This window comes from Anas acuta, chromosome 3 (genome assembly GCF_963932015.1).
Source record: "Anas acuta chromosome 3, bAnaAcu1.1, whole genome shotgun sequence".
Classification (NCBI taxonomy): Eukaryota; Metazoa; Chordata; class Aves; order Anseriformes; family Anatidae; genus Anas; species Anas acuta.
The window spans coordinates 102,442,201-102,459,293 of NC_088981.1; the positions used below are offsets into that span (position 1 = coordinate 102,442,201).

The following is a 17,093-nucleotide window of genomic DNA, read 5'->3' on the forward strand; positions in this document are numbered from 1 at the left end:
GTAAGGTGTCTTCTTTCCTAATGTACCCTATCTATGCCATTCATTCTCCTTTTTTTTCCATAAATCAAAGTTGTGCTTGCTATTTTTAACGAGAGTGAAGTCTGAGCACTCATCAGGAGAAGCCGAGTGGGAGCATGAAAATAATTTATTGGGCCTCTTTGAATATATTGTGCTGGAATAAACAGATGCCAAAATAAACAGTCTTGCAACAAAAAGGGTTTTTTTTTCCTGAGTCGAAACTGGAAACGTTAAATGAGAGGAGAAAATGATCCCACCACATGAATTACACGGTTACTTTTCTTCTGGTTCAGAGGTTTACCAGGCATTGTAAAGGGGTAAGAGAAATGCTGGGACGTGCCCCATCAGAAGCCATCTTAAATTTCACTGCTCCGACTCTGTAGGGAAGTGCACAAAGCGAGTGAATGAGGGGAGGGGAGGTTTTGGCACACGTGTGTGCATTGCTGTGGGGTGTGCGGGTTTATGGAAGGGAAATACTGCCTTCCCAATTGAAAATACAATGAGGCTGCAGCTCTATTTAACCTGATTTTTGTGATAAGTTTGGACAAAGGAAAGGATGAGCGAATTTGAATAGCGGTGCTAAAGACAAAGAGCTCACATTTTAAAATTTTAGGCTGCGAGGACTGCTTTGAATCCCTGGTGGTGAATAGGGACAACGTCCTTCATCTAAACAAAAAGCAAGGTACAGTTCCCTCCCCAATTTTGGGGCACTATAAGCAAATATAAATTGCAGTATTAGAGATAGGAGGTGTTGCAGTACTTCATCCACCTGTCTGTAGGCAGTCAGAGCCCCTCAAATGCTGTACTCTTAAAAGCTTTAACAGAGGAGGGGGAGGACTAGAAGAAACCTTGTACAGTGCAGATCTGGCTCCTTACCACTGTGGAACCATCATAAAATCCTTTATAAATTTAGTCAGGTCCCTCTTAAAATGGCTTGGTATTTTTTTTTACCCTTTTTTCCCCTTCAGAAGGTTTTCCAGGATTGGATTTGTTTCTCTCAATTTCTAGGTGCAGTTCCTTCACGTACAGCTTTCACTTTAGCTCTTACACTGAAGGGAGTTTTCAGCATATTTCTGGGTGTTTATCCCTTTTTCTTCTTTATTACCACCACTAAGGAATTTAGGTAGGACCCTTTCAAGGCCGCAGGGACCAGGCTACAGTCACAGGGTGGTTGAAGAAGCACCAGGTAGGGGCACTCAGGACCACATTACCCTACAATATCCTCTAGGTAATAGCCCAACACCCCTGGGTGACTGGGGATCCTTTCAGGAAGGCAGCCTGCCTGCTCCCCCTACATCTTGTGCTTTTTTTTTTTTACCTATAATCCCCATCATGCAGGGGATATGTGCTGCTTCCCTTTGGCTGGGGGCTTAATCTGGCTGACTTGAAGTTTTCTATCGCTTATTCCCACTAAGCTAGTTACAAAACCAGGAGAAGTTCAAGAAAAACTTGATTCCACTGCCTCTGTTTATCAGCTTCAGAAATGCACTGGTTTGGAAAGATGTGTAAACTGCCTAGACCAGCATTTTGGACCTACACTTTCTGCATTTTAAAGAGTATGTAGCGCTGAGTGACCGGTTTGTTTCCTTGTCTTTGGGGGAAGAAGGTGACCTCTTACATCTTTGTGTTTTATTTTTTCATGGCTATGGCACTTTGGCACCGAACGGAATTGATGTTTGTGACAATTTGTTCATTTTGTTAATTACAATATTCCTTTAGCTTCCATACAGAGCACTGCATGTCACAAATTACTTCTTTTTTTTTTTCTTTTTTGGCTGGGAGAGGGAAATGGTAACAGGTTGAGTGCACGTTGCCCTGATACAAGGACAGGATGGTTTGCTGCCGGGAGTACTCTCCGTGATTTTCATGGCTTTGGGTGGGATCAGCTACCTGGACAGAAGCTGAGCAGAGTCAGCCTCTCTTCCTAAGGTGGTATTTAGCCTTTGAGCTTCAGCCATATCACTTCCCAGGGTGTTTCAGCATCATTCTGCAAACTCGGTGTCCACTATCAACATCAAAGCGTGGTCCCACTTCCCAGACAAGCTAAACTGCCAGAACCTGATTTATCCTGGTAATTGTGTGCGTTGAGATAAAAGACGTGCTGAGACTCATGTGCGTAATGCTAAGGGATGGGGGGAAGCAGCTGCTAGAGATAAGAGCTTGCTACACTCGTGCAGCCATTTAATTCTTGTTCAGGAAATTCGTTGGAGATTTTCTCCAGCAGATGAAGAAGAAAAGCAGCCCAGGTGTGTTGGTCCTGCTCCTTGCTCCTGTTTTTCCTTCATCTTTTCAGTTGAGTAGTGATGTATAAAGGCACTGCCTGGTAGCCAGAGCTGGAAAACTGATCCAGCTGAAAAATAACTTTGTTTTTTTTTTTTCCTTGTGTCCTTTAAGCAGGGATCAGTTCTCTGCTGCATTTCTCCATGTGGCCATACAAACCCTGACATTGCTGAAAGGGCAGGAAAGGGGAGAAAGAAGGACCCAACAAGCCCGTCCTGCCCATCCAGAAGATGTGCCCCCAAGTATGGCCTTAGGGTCTGCTTGCTCTGCTGCCCTCAGTCTTTCTGAGGGGTTTTCTTTCTGTCAGGCACGTTCTGGGTTTGCAGGGGTGAAGCAGCCTCCTGACATCCCCAGACAGTAGGATTGCCATCACCAGTGTGCTGTGGTGTTCACTGTCTGGTCTGCTGCCCAACCCCAGCGGAAGCAGGACTGGGTTGGGAGGTTTTGGCAAACCAAAATGATGACTTTGGTCGAGGCAGAATTGATTTATTTTTTCCCTTACTGAGTGTGTGCTTTCTGACCGGGGCATTCGCGGCCCAGAAGGTTTTATGAGTCTTTAGGTCTGTCCGGAGCCCTCACCACAGTTTGTGTGTGGTTCCAAATCCATCCCATGCATTTATCCTTCTTTATTTGGAGAAACACCATCTTCTCCTTTTTCTTTTGCCCAGAATTAAGGTGCAGGGGTTAAATAATTTATCCGCTGCACACCCCAATCTGAGATTTAGCTGGGAACTTAATCTATAAGTTTTAAGACTCTGGCCATCGTTCTCTTTGGGCTGTTAGTTGTGAGGCTTGTAGAGGACACTGCTTTCTTTTTGTCTCCAAGGGACAACCTGCTGAAGTAGGTGAGTGAAGCCCTGTGTCACTTTTATGGACTTTCTTAGGGATTTTTCTCCCCTCTTCCTCTGAACTTCAGAGTTGCAGGTGATGGTGGCTCTGCTAAGAAGTTTCAGGTGCAAATGGTGAAGGTAAAACTCGTAATGGACATAGCAGTGCTGTGACACCGAGGGTAATGGGAAGGCAACACCTAGACCTGTGGGTGTCCACTGAATGCTTCAGAGGTATTGCCCAGGTCTGAACGGCTGCATTTTAAGAAAGCTACCTTAAATTTGAAGGAGAATCTTTCTTTTTACACTCCGTACATTAAAATACTTGGCTGGGTTCCTGGGGACTGGCTTTTCTGCATCATTTGTCTTAGACAAATGATTAACAGTACACCAACAGCGGGTCATGTTTGTTGCTGCTGTGATTCACCGAAACCCTTTGAATGAAAGCTGCAGCGGGTTTGGTGCTTCTTGTTGGCTGCTTTAGCACGTATCATGCTAAACAGCTCTTGGCATAACGTGATCTGTTGTGTTCAGCATTGTTCTTCAGTCAGGTCTAAAGGCATCATCTCTGCAATTCATATGTAAATTTCCTTGCAGCTTCACGGTTCTGTGTTTTCTTTCATTCTTTTTCTTCCAAAATTTCACTTGCATAACCATAATTCTGCCTCTTTGTTCCAGAACAATTGTATATTTTGGGTCTGCCCATATTTCACTACAGTAAGCAAAATGGTCGCTTGCTTCCACTTCTTTGTGTCTAACGGGATTTAAACTTGAATTTTATGTTGTGTTGGTAAAGCCTTGTATAGTGACAAAACGTGTGAAAGACCAAGTTGTATTTTTGAGAGAGAGGCAATTTGTTTTGCTCAGCACAGCAGTCACAGAGTTCGCATGGTCGGGAGTGCAATTAATTAACTAAATTATTCAGGAAAACTGAAATTAAATTCCATTTTTAATATTCTGCCTGGAGAAGTGATACTGCTTGTTTCTTCAGCATCATATGTCAAAACATACGATGGGCTGAAACTATTTCGAGTAAGCGTCTTTAATAATTGAACAGAAGAAGATACTGTATAAATACTTCCATTTTGAAATATTAATAAACCCAGGTGGTGCTGGGTATAAGTGAATCTGGTCACCAGTAAAAGAGGGAAGATGTGTCTTTGTGGACAAGGGGACAGAACAGGTTGGTGGATAGGAGTGGGAGCAGCTTGCAAGTAAGTTAATAATTACAGAAATTAAATTAACATAATGGTGTTGTAAGTACAGAAGATTTCTAGGGCATGGGTTTACCAGAGGCCAGCCCAGTATTTCACATTCAAATTTCTCTTTTATTTCAGGCTCTGGATGTTGACCGAACTGTTCTCTATAAAATGAAGAAATCTGTCAAAGCCATAAACTTATCTGGTCTGGGTAAGTAGATAACAATTCCTTGTAGTCTATATTTCACCTGTATTGGTCAAACTGGAAGATCTTCTCAGTCAGTCAGTCATCTCCCTGAATCAGAAAGAGTCATATGGGGAACTGAGAAAATAAAAAATTCCATTCGAAATAGCAATCTTGAACTGGCTAAATAATAGTGAGATCAGTAAGGGTGAAATTCTGTGAGATAGCCAAACCTGTCATATCTTACTGCTCCCAAATGGGAGCTCCTTCCCCCTGATGTCTTCTACCTGTGCCTCCTGCCACCCCTGCTGCACGACAGATCCCTCGGTGCTTACATCAAGTTGCACGTGCAGTGAAATCAACTTAACTGGGGTTAGAGGAGCACCTGAAATGGTAAGGCATATGACCATGTCCACTGAGGGGTGAAATACCTCTTTTTGGTAGCAATAAGAAGCTACTTTGGCTCTGCTGTTCCTAATGGCTTACGTTTACGTGTGTTGAGAATTTCATGGCAAGAGACAGCTGATGAGCTGCAGCGTTGTTGTCCTAACATACAAAGTCAGACGTTTCTCTGACACAAAATAAAACCACCAAGAACTATTGCTGTGTACGCTGTTTAGATGTGCCCCAGTCTCATGGCGTTTATCTTCTTTGAAAAAAATAAATGAAGCTTTTGTTTTTGTGGGCCATCAGCAATAAGAAACAGCGTTTTGTTGGGTTTTATTCTCCCTTTGCAGCTCCTAGCAATTAGAGCTGACAAAACCTATATTATATGCAAAATAGCTGTGCCCAGCAGTCTTGGAGAGCCACCAATGTCTGACAGATCTCGTGGGCGGGTTGGTGTGCAGATACAAGGTTATAACAAGAACGTCAACTCCAGCATAATTCTTATCAGCTAATTGAAAGGAAATTCCTTCTTGCCTGAACTAATGAAGCCAGTTTTTGGCTCGTGGAGGGTCCAGTTTAAGCTGGAGCCATCTGTCTGGATGGAGCTGTGTCATGGAACATATTTATTTGACACTCTACTCTGTTGTTTTGTTTCTTTTGGGGGGGCACTTTTTGGGTGCCTGACTATGCCTGCTAATCAGTGTACTTGTTAGAGTATTGCAGAAAACTACTGCATTTTTGCATATAAATCAGCACCTCGATAGTTTTTAAGATCATGTTGCCCAATCTTGACAATTAAAGTTGGAAGGCTTTTCTCTTCCAGCAGCAGAAATATTGCTTACCCAGCCACTCGCCAGCACTTGAGGTACCTTTTGACAAAAAAAATGTGGCCCTGCACTCATAAGAGCACAGTTTTTGTTTTGCTGTTTGTTTTTAGTGTAGGTTCAATAGTATTAAGTGCACCTGTTCTTTTTCTAAGTGTATGAGTTTAGAAACCATTTAGAGGGTAGAGGTTTGGATAGGGATCCCAGTTTGTGCATAATTTAGTTTCTTATTTAAAAAAAGCCCTCAAAGCCTCAAACTTGGCTCAGTTTGTTTGTTTGTTTGTTTGTTTGTTTGTTTATTTATTTATTTATTTATTTATTTATTTATTTGATAGATTCCAAACCTGTTGGTAGGAAAACTTTTAAAGCTTATCTGGAAGATACCAGACTGCAAGGAGAGTATTTTGGGGCAGGTGCTGTGGGTAAAATGAAAATAAAAAAAACCATTACCTGTTCTTCAGGTGTAGTTTTGGAGTACCAGCTCCAATACTGTATTTCCACAATACAGTAGGTTTCTGAGAGTCTGAACAGGCTCACAGGATCTCTGTGGGATCAGACAGGCGGCTTAGGAAGCTGGAGCCTACTAGGTTTATTTAGCAGGTTGTGTAACGAATTCATAGAAATTTGGAGAAAGGACATTGCAACACAAATCCTTTGGATATTAAAATGCTGACATATACAAATGGGCCTGAAATTAAACTGGATCATTGCTTGTTTGAACTAAAATTAATCTTCTCTAAATAGTCTTCATGGTTTCTGCTGGTTTCATGTAATGGCCATGAAGGATCCTTTGTTCTTATTCATGCATAATTTGTTTTCCAGGGTGCTTTTTTTTTTTCATCTTCTTTTGAAGCACTAGAAATTTGCCAGAGCTAGAATAAGAAGTAGGCAACGTTAAATTTCTCAGGTGCCAACTTGAAGAAAGCTTTTCCCATGTGTTTGAGCTTAACTTGTTCACTAAGTTTGGGTTCCAAATTCTTTTTTATTCCCCAGGCCATGTTGTCAGGCTTTTTTTTTTTTAATGTCTGTCCACACTGACCTTGTATGCTAGAAGTAGATATGACTGAGACCCCTCAGATTTCCCTTGGATTTGTATTAGGGGAGCCTGCTTTGGCCTAGATTTCATAATAACTCCCTAGGCTGAAAAACCTCACAACCCACGAAGTGGGTGCTGGATGAATTGCGTTGGTGCAACCTGTCTTCTGAGCCTGTCCTCTCCGTTAGGCTTCTGCTTCTGGGGCAGAGCTTGTGGTTTTGTTGTCTCAGGAGGGAACCTGGTGGTCATGAACTGTTCTGAGAACTCAATCAGCACACGGTGAACGCAAACTGCTGGGATTTGCTTCAGATTACCACTGTATCGCCTGCTCTTGCAGGGATTCAGGACTCTGGCAATACACCTGATCCCCTCTGATTCTTTGTTCAGCACACAGCACTTAAATGAACTGAAAAGTTTTTTGTTTTTTGTTTTTTAATTTAGTTGTACTTTTTATAACCCGTTATCCTCTGACTGTATGTTCCTGTTTTGCTCTTTTTGAAGCTCACGTGGAAAATGAAGAACAGTACACACAAGCACTGGAGAAATTTGGAGGCAACTGTGTTTGCAGGGATGACCCAGATTTGGGAACAGCATTTTTAAAATTTTCTGTGTTTACAAAGGAATTAACTGCACTCTTCAAAAATTTGGTAAGTATTTTGCTTGCAGAATAATGTTGCCTTTGTAACAGCATTACAGCTCCTGTATTTCTGAATTCTAGCAGCTCTTCAAGTTGACAGTGATTTGTGTTTTAGTAACCACCATTTTTATAAATAAATAAATAATACATTAAAAAAAATAATCTTGGCTTAGGGAAACATCCCATGTCTTAGCCTTTCTCCTTTCAAATCTCAAAAACAAACAACAACAACAAAAAACCTCTTCCAACAATTCTCACGTCTAAATGCTTCCCACAACAAAGCAGTTATAACGTATTACGAAGTGCACATACGAAACTGCTTTAAAAATGTGAAACCAGTAAAATCCAACTGGGTTTACTCTGCTTTGACATTGCTTTTTCTTTACTTTTTCACAAGGGACGTTTTAGTGTCCCTGGAAGAGAGAGTCTCTTGCTTCTCGGAGAAGAGGGTCAGGGAGAAGAAATGTAATGCTCTAATGACCATAGTGTCCACTGGGGACCCGTCCTGTAACTGAAGCCAGTAAGACTTAAAAGACTTAAAAGTTTTACTGGCTTACTGAGCAAAATGGGATGGAGCCAAATGGAAGAAACGGAATTTTAATTATGAATGGAGAATTTTCAGCCTCAATTTCACGTTAATCAGAGGGCACAAGCAGAGCAGATTGTGATTCTCCATGCTACTAGCTAGAGCTATGTCTGAACAAGTCCCGAACTGCATAGAGCCACAGAACTCTTAAAGCAGGAAGTAAATTAGGAGCAAGGAAAGGGAGATGATCCAGATTGATACAAACATTTCAAAGCCTGTTTGTCTGCTGAATCAATGGGATGTAGACAGATGAGATGCTTTTGTGAATCTAGACCAAATGTCTAGTTCACAGCCAGCTGGTCATAATCAGTTCTTTGGGGAATGTTTCCAGCTGATGTGATTTAGGGCAGTCCCATTTGTTCCCTGATGCTGTCCTCTTTTTACTCAATCATGATATTGAGGAGAGAGAGACTGCCCCCCAAATGTGTTTATCTGTAGTGAAATGTATTTCACGTTGGTCGTATTGATTTGAATATCTCTGGATGTACAAATAGATTCTGAGATTATCTGTCATAAAAGGATCCTTATCGAGTGCGAGTCAGTCATTTATCCTGAGTAGTCTCTTGCACAGCAGTAAGCTGCTCATAGGGAGGGGAAATGGAGTGGGTTTTCTGATTAATACCTTCTGTTGACTAAAAAGCCCCTCTCTATTATATTAATTGCAATGTGGTGACTTCATTAGACAAATGAATCTGTGAAATGTGATGTTTGTGTGGTTTTAAAAAAGCAATCTACTAAAAGCTGCATCCCCTCCCCAGAAAAAAAACTTTAATATATTGTATTTTAAGAAGACTTTCAAAAGCCAAAAAGTGTTGAAGTTTTACCAAAAAAATCTTAAGTGTTTGTCCTCCCAAAAACAGTAATTATAGTCTTTGCCAAAAATTTCTGACAAGAATAACTTTTCTTCCACAAACATCAAAGCAAAATAAAAATAGAATAATGTCTATAGGAAGTGGGATGCAGCTTATTAAGTTTGTCTTATCCAAGACATAACTTTTTGTTTGTCTTCTCCATAGGATCTTCCTGAATCTTTTTTTTCCTATGTTCTGCTTTAATACTATAAACTATGTATTTTTGCTTCAGTTTATATATATATATAAGAAAAGAATAAGTTGTGAGGTAGCAGCTAAATCTTCAGTTTTTCCTCAATTTATGGCTCTGATTTTCTCTGTTTTTGAAGTATACAATAGTTTTACATACACATGATGTCATTTTTGTTTTTCTTAACACTTCCATAATGTTGTCATCTTCTCTCTTAAAAAGATATGTCTGGTGAAGGTTAGATCTCTGTAAGGTTCTGCTCTTCCCTGATGTGCTTCATATTGTCGAGATTTGAAGTTTTTGTTTTCTCCTGGAAACAGAAACTGAAAGAGAAAACTGAAGAAATAGAGGAATGTAATGGACCTTGAATTTTTTTATTTTATTTTATTTTATTTTTAGGAATAATTCCATCTGAAAAGAAAATATATATGTGTGCATCTGTGTGTGTGTGTGTGTATATAAAGCCAGGAGACAGAACTTTAATCATTGCTCCAAAATACCATACTTATATACAAGAATTACAAAATTAGGAAAGAATTCTAAAACAAAATTATTGGTTGCAATAACTTTGCCTATTAGAAATTAATACCACTGGAATAAGTTGTTTGTAACTCTGGTTGCTTCAAATATCTGTTCAAACGTTGACTGATGTAGGTCTAATTTTCTAAGAGATTACAAGGGTATTGACTAGCATAAAAAGTCCCAGCTAGTAGTTGGAAATAATTTGGATTTTTTTTTATAATTACAGCCATATGTGAAACAAGCCCCATGCTTTCTCACAGTGTTGAGAAGTATCCAACTCTGAGTGCCTGAAGCATGTTGGCAGTACAAACACCCCTCTTCTCCAGTCTTTCCTTATAGCACCCAACACATTTTGGTTGTAGTTTCATCAGAAACGTAGCTTGTGCTATATAACCTGCTGCTGTTTAAGAAACAAAACTAACAGAGTATGAAAGGTATTGTTTTAAATAGACCTGTCCCTGAAGTTTCGTAGGACACTGAATTTTCACAGAAGACCAGCTGAAACGAGTGGGGAATGTGCAGGGAAGTGAGAGGACGTGTTCAGACTGGAACAGATGCCAAAGCTGTTAACGCTGGCAAAGCTTAAGGGCTACTGTCAAGTTTTGCTTTGTCATGTATTTTGATTTTATTTCTGGAAGCTGATGTGTTCTGTCAGCTCTTGGTCTGGGTGGCATTTAGAGCTGGAGCTCTGACGTGCTTCTGCAGAAAGATGTTCTTTTAAACTTGTCATCGGTAAGGTAAAGGAAAGATCAAGTTGTTCTACTTTAACAGATTTTTTTAGGTCTTCTTTTCTCTAGTATTTTTAAAGGTTTCTCAAAAGTCTTTGATGTTTTCTGGGACTTATCACAGCATTAATGTTTTAAAATATTTCATTAAAATCTGAAAAGTTTCTTTTTTTCTTGCAATCAAATTATTCAGCTATAAACTATTTAAATTAAAGTTTGGGTCTTGGAAATGCTTGGGGTTTTTATGTGTGTTTTGCTGTACTTCTTTTTTGAAGAACTCTGGTTCTTCAAATTTGAAATGATTTATGGAACTTCAGGAGAAGAAATAAATTGATGTTTATTGCATAGCAGGCCCCTGTAACTGCTCACTTTAACCTAACACCTTGCTTTGATCTGTTTATGATAAACTCTGCAATTTTTTTTCTCTAGACATAGCTCCAATACCAAGCTATATGTGGTCTTTGAACTTCCTTTGGATGAGATCAATTAAAAAGTCTTTTTTGGTAGTGAAAAATAAGTAAAGGAGGCATTTTTACAGCTAGCACAGTATTTTTTGTGGCACATACAGTATTGCTTCTTGGACATTTTTCTTACTGATGGTAACCTTGGTGCTAATTCTTGACAGAATGGTTGCTCTGACAGTTCCCAGGTAGGTTAGATTTGTATGGCACTTGCTTATAGTGTGAATTACTCTGTCTTCTACAAAATTTAGTGCCAAGTGATAAAGATGTTAGTCTTTATTATGAGGAATACTACACAGCATAAATATTTTTTTTTCCTTTAATCCCGTTCTTAGACTGCTCAGCCAGGAGGAAATAAAATCTGTAATTTCGTGTTGTCCTTGTCAGCACTCCCTGAAGAGAGATTTGATTTGTGAAAATGAAGTGGCTATTTAACAAATGCCATTTTGTGTGTTTGTTGTTGTTCTACATATTCCTGTCCGTTCTTTTTCATTTAAATTTAAAGCTAATGAAAGATGCTGAATTGAGAAGACTGGAATTTGCTGTCTCAACTGTGTAGCTGGAAGGAAGAGATTCCATGTGAGAAGTTTTTCTATTAATAATTCTTGGATTTTTAGCCAGGAAAAATGGAAAACATTGATAGACTTTTTTATTTTATTTTATTTTTTGACCATATGCTCCTATTTTACTTCTTTTTTTTTTTTAACTGTAAGAAGAAAGGAGATTTGCTTAAATGCAAAAGGTAACCAATAAAAAGTGAAGGAAGTATCTTTTCTGTACTGCAGAATGAACTTACAGAATTTTATGCCCTGATTTTTTTCTCTGGCATAATAGGTCAGCCCAAGGTTTTAAAAATATATTTGGTGTCTGATCCTTCACAAAAGTATTTTGTGTTGTCTTAGTTAAGTACGTAAAACAAGCTATAGATGCATATATATGAGTTTTTGGGGTATCGTGTGAAAACTGATGATTGAAGATTGATGATTAAAGAGCAGCACAAAGGAATTCCAGCCAGTAAGTCAGCTTCGTCAGTGGCCCAACTTATATGCCCGTATGGAAATGCATATAGTATGGGGAATATCGTCGTTGGGCAGTGGGATCAAGTTGCCCACTCAACAGGTTTGCACGACACCAAGCTGTGTGGTGTGGTCAACACAGTAGCAAAGAGATGGCAGAGGGACTTGGACAGGCCTGAGAGGTGGGCCTGTGCACACCTCATAAGGTTCGACAAGGCCAAGTGCAAGGTCCTGCAGGTGGGTTGGGGCAGTCACAAGCCCAAATCCAGGCTGGGCAGAGAAAGGATTGAGAGCAGCTCTGAGGAGAAGGACCTGGGGGTGCTGGTTGATGAGAAGCTCAACATGAGCCAGACATGTGCGAATTAGGTGGTCTTTAAGGTCCCTTCCAACCCAAACTATTCAGATATCTGTGATTTAGGATGTGTTGCTTTTGTTTTTCACTGTTGCTCTTTAGGAAAGGTTGGCTTCATAGTGAGAGGGGTGAAAAAAAAATGAAGAGTGCTGTTTGATTTACAGACGTCTTTCTAAAAAGAAGAATTTACAGCGTAGTATTTTAAATTGTGGAGGGTGTGTCAAGAAAAATATGGAAATGTGAGGACTGATCTCAATTTTTCAGTCTTTTTAAAAATTATCTTTAGAAGCTACTGAAGACAGAATTATCTAAAGGTCTACAAAGATTGAAATAACCAGAAAGTAATGTAAAATTTAATGTAGGTCTTGAAAGGAGATGTTAAAGCTTGCTCTTGCAGTGAGATATGAAAGTACAGTCATCGCAACAGGCCTTTTTTGTCGTAGGTGCTAGGAAAAGCAAGGAGTAATAATTCCTCCTTACGTGGCATGGGTTCAGCTCCGTCTGGATCCTTATCTGTATTCCTTTGCCAAAAAGGTATTGATTCAACTGGAAGAAACTCAGAGGACAGTAACAAAAAACTGATCAGGGCTCGAAGAGGTTGATTTATGAAGGAAGCATAGAAGAGTTGTAGTGTATGGTTTGGCTCAAAGATAGCTGCGTGCTTGCAGAAGGGGAACTTAATAAATTGCATGTAAATGGGATCTCGCTGTGAAAAATATTAGATGAAGTGGCCCGTAGAAAGGAGCGGAAGATGTTTTAACCTAGGTTAGAAAGTGTGCAGTTGGGAATTCTCCGCTGCCAAGGAAGGCAGGCTGGAATAACCTCAAGGCTTTTCTTCCTTTTCTATGCTTTATGCCTTTAAGAATATATGAAAAAATATGGGTTTCCTGTCATTTTATGTTTGCATTTCCTAATGGAGAAGGTCCCAGTGTGTAGCTTGGGTATTACTGGGGGCACAGTGGTTGTTTGCAAGTGCTGTGTTGCAGCAGCACCATGCATAGGAGCGTGGCATGATATGAAGCTGTTTGTGCTGCAAAAATTTGAAAATTTTCATGTTTGCAGTGGTTAGCTGCTGAAAGCTCAAAGTTCAGACAAACTTCGTCTCATCTCTAGTGTCTGTTCGGGTTTTCATTCCTTCCCTGCTCGCGTTGATGGTCCTGTCCCCCTAAAGCACACATCGCTGGGAAAACTATTGGGAAGTATTCAGTGCAATGGTACTTGCCCTAAAGAAAAAGAAAAGAAAAAAAAAAAAACACAAGAACAGTTACTTTCCTATCAACAGGCAATCCTACCATCACTTCAAAACACCCAAGGTGGTGGTTGCGAAGCCCATACCGACTACGAGGGAGGCATCTAGAATTTAATAAGATGATGGGAGTCATATCAGATGTCCTGCAAGCGTCTGAATTTTAGTTTGATTGAAAATGTCCGAAGATCCACTCTGTGTTAACTTTCCTTTTTTTTTTTTCCTTCTGGTTTGGATTTAGAAAATAACACAACCTACTGAAGGACTGCAGGCGCTGGTATCCAGAGCTGTGCTGAAAAAGCCTCATTAAAATAAATAGGAGTGCTGGCAAAGGAACAACTCCGGTGTTTGGCCATAGGCTCTTAAACTACTTGAAAAACTTCTTTCCGCTCTGCAAACGTTGGCCTGTCTGTTGCCTCTGCCATCACTTCTGGCAGCTGCGGCTTTGTTTATTTTTACATTCTCCCTCCTGCCATTTCTCCTCCTCCTCCTCCTCTGAGCTTTCTCCAAGTTATGAAGTTTTAATTTATTATCCCGTCTCTGTCATCTTAGCTCGCTGGAAACCGTCAGAGGAAAACGGTGAGTCTGCCAAAGCGGCAGTGTTGGAAGTGGAAACCAGGTCAACTATTTCTTTCTTCTCTCTCTTGAGAGAGAAAACAACACGTGGAACCTGCAGTGTTCCTCTGACACAGGATGGCTTTAATTTCTCTGAAGCTTTCCTGCACCTTCTTGCATGTCTCTTTTAAAAAACATTTTGAAACATAAATAATCAATAGAAGCAGCTGTATACATTTAGCTCTCTGTGTCCACACAGAGAAGGAGCTGCAGCGTATTAGTGCTTTCCCGTGTGCCAAAAATGAGTGTATATTTTTCTATAGTTCAGCTTAAGCTTCTCAGGAAAGAGGGAGAAATCGTTCTTCTGTATCCTGCTTGCTGATTTATAAATACCAACAAGTGTGATTCATCTAACTAGGCTAATAATGACAAGGTCATGCGTTATGTATGTTCACATTTGGTGCAAGGAAAACAGGAGCACAGGGAATAAATACACTGGACTGATAACAACATAAAGGTAGTAGCCCAAAGGAGTTCACCTGAATGGGCAAACACTCTCCATATTTTATAAAAGAATGGTTTTTTGCTCCCAGTCTTTTTTTAGAGTTGTTTTTGGAGCATTGTATCTGGGAGCATGCATTCGTGCCCCATGAACTAAATCTCTAGGAAACATCCAGAGCTGTTAGGAAGGCTGGTTGATGTTCTTTGAATGTCTCCCCTAATAGTTGAGGGTCTGCTCTTTTTCTGGTTTAAGGAAAAAACTCTTGTCCTGAAACTGCTGCTGAGAAATTCCTTACTCTTGGTTTCTGCCTGATTATGTGCATTTGAAGAATGATTAAATGGAGGCTGTGAAGGCATTGAGCTTTAGGTTAGACCTTTTGGCTACATCATAGTGATGAAGTAGAATAACACTGTAGAAAATCTTGCACGGGATGAGAACATAAATGAAACCTCTTTCTGCTTCTCCTCTTGGATAGCTGTTCTGGATGTCTGTGTCCATAGGGGCGTGTGTTTCATCTGTCTTCTTATAGACGTTTTTGTGTTTTACCTGAATTTTGGGTGATTTAAGCTGCTTCACTTATCTCTTCTATCCGTAACATAAAATGTTATTAACTTTGGACATGATTATATTGTTCTTGTTATGATTATGTTGGTATGTGGATGTTGTAGAGCTGTTGAGAAATTCTGAAGGGCATGGTTTCCAGCCCTGCCAGCTAAGCATGTGTAGATGTTGCTCATTCAGTTTTTATAGGAATTATTTTAAAAACAAACACAAAGTTTGAATTTAACTTGATTGTAAAGGGCTGGGGTTGAGTCCCACAGCTCTTTCTGGGAGAAGTAGGGTGGAGGAGGGGAAATGGGATTTATTGTAGTGACTTAGTAAACCAGCTTTTCTTTATTTCTTCATTCTTCTCTATTCTTTTAAGCTTTAAAATTTATGTATGTTCTTTTTCTCTTTGGTTGCTGGCTGACATTTCAGGCAAATACAGTAAAATAGTATTTTTTGAAGAGAAAGGGTGGGGATTTGCATGTTTGTATGTTTGCAATAGCTGTTGAGCATCACTGGGCATGAGGACCACTGGCTCTCATGCTTAGGGGTTTGTTCTAGTGAGGACACCAAATAACTGTAGGCCGATAAATATCCTTTGTATTTTCCATTTTGGTGAGGCTGAAGTGTCACAATTGGCAGTATTTTTTTCTTGGTGTTTCCGTTAAGTGTTGTTCCTTCTCCTGCTGTGTTATGCTAAATGGAACTTTTGATATTCTTTCTTGAAAAAGTCACATTAAAAAATATATATATAAACCCACCCCAAGGCAACTTTCGCCACACTGCTGTAAAAGTTAATCAGATTTTCTTTCCATAATGTGATTCTAAAATACTCTATTACTCTTCAGTGCAGTCTGGTCAGGTTGTTACAATTTAAACCCCATGCCTAGCTATTACGACCCAGACCTTGAACGTTGTCCTTGAATCATAAAGAATTGGAAATGAAGTGTTTCTTTTCCTGGTGTATGCTACTCATTGTATTATTCATGCTGTTTTTCTTCAGTCTTTGCCCTTATCAAAATATTATGGTACAGATACTTTATCTAGAACTATGACTTTCTTTTTTTTTCTCTTTAATCCAAGATGAAAAAATAAAATCTTAATTTACTTGCTTGCTCTTGAATTACTTGCTAACACAAAACCTCATAAAATCCTTAAACAAAAGCATATGCTGATATGTCAATTGTAAACACATTACCTTTTAAGAACACAGGCAAAATATTTAAATAGTGGTATTTTAAAGGCCAGAGTCCTTCATCTTAACTTCTGTCAGAATAAGATACCATGTTATGTGAGAGTAGCAAATATATGTTATGGAATGGGCCTGAAGAGACTGCAAAATAAACAAGATTGATCTAAAACATTCTCATGAACTAAGACATAAATGCAGAAAAATGGTGTCATTGTTCTGATATGATTTAAACGGTGAAATCAGGCAGTGTTAAAAATAGTGGGCTTATTTTGCAGTCACTGTTGGATGAGGTACTTGCATCAGCAGCAGGTTTCCTGCTGGCTTGGGTTACAGTGTTTGCAGAGAAAGTTTAATTAACTGGTGTTGCCTCTATGTTTGATTACTGCTTGTACTGATAAGTGTCTTCATAAAGTATCATTTAGAAAAGAATACATCGGATTTTTTTTTACTGAAATTTTTTGAAATGTGTGAACTGAGGCAACACACATTCTGCGTTAAAATATATTAAAATATTTTGCTGTACTTTTCTTGTATCCAGATTCAGAATATGAACAACATAATCACTTTTCCGTTGGACAGCTTGCTGAAGGGAGATCTGAAAGGAGTAAAAGGGGTATGTTTATATTATTTATGTGTGGAATTATCATTCATATAATAAACACATTTAGCTAATATATTAATTTTATTTGATTTTAATCTTTTTAGTTTAATAAACAAGAGGATACATTTTTATTATTGAGTCATCCCTTCCATCTGTGGTTTCACATATAGCATGCTGTTGTGAATACATATACAAAACATTTGGAGGCTTTAAAAGCAGTTCTGAGAAGATAAGCAGAGAAGGAGGTGTAAGAACTGTAAATTTAGAGATGCTTACTTAGTTGAAGGGGGATAGTGTTTAAAGGATTTTCATTAATATATTTCCTTATCATTCTAAACAAACCTGGAACTTTACAG

At 39.3% G+C, this 17,093-nt stretch overlaps 1 protein-coding gene across 3 annotated transcripts in view; it reads left to right on the forward strand.

The window, feature by feature from the left end:
• The window catches only part of ASAP2 (ArfGAP with SH3 domain, ankyrin repeat and PH domain 2), an 83,961-nt gene that overhangs the window by 16,983 nt on the left and 49,885 nt on the right, over positions 1-17,093 (forward strand). For all 3 annotated transcript variants that reach the window (XM_068678550.1, XM_068678551.1, XM_068678552.1), the window contains exons 2-4: positions 4,463-4,535; positions 7,257-7,402; positions 16,675-16,749. In XM_068678550.1, coding sequence (XP_068534651.1) covers positions 4,463-4,535; positions 7,257-7,402; positions 16,675-16,749 — 294 coding nt within the window. The remainder of the gene's footprint in view (positions 1-4,462; positions 4,536-7,256; positions 7,403-16,674; positions 16,750-17,093) is intronic.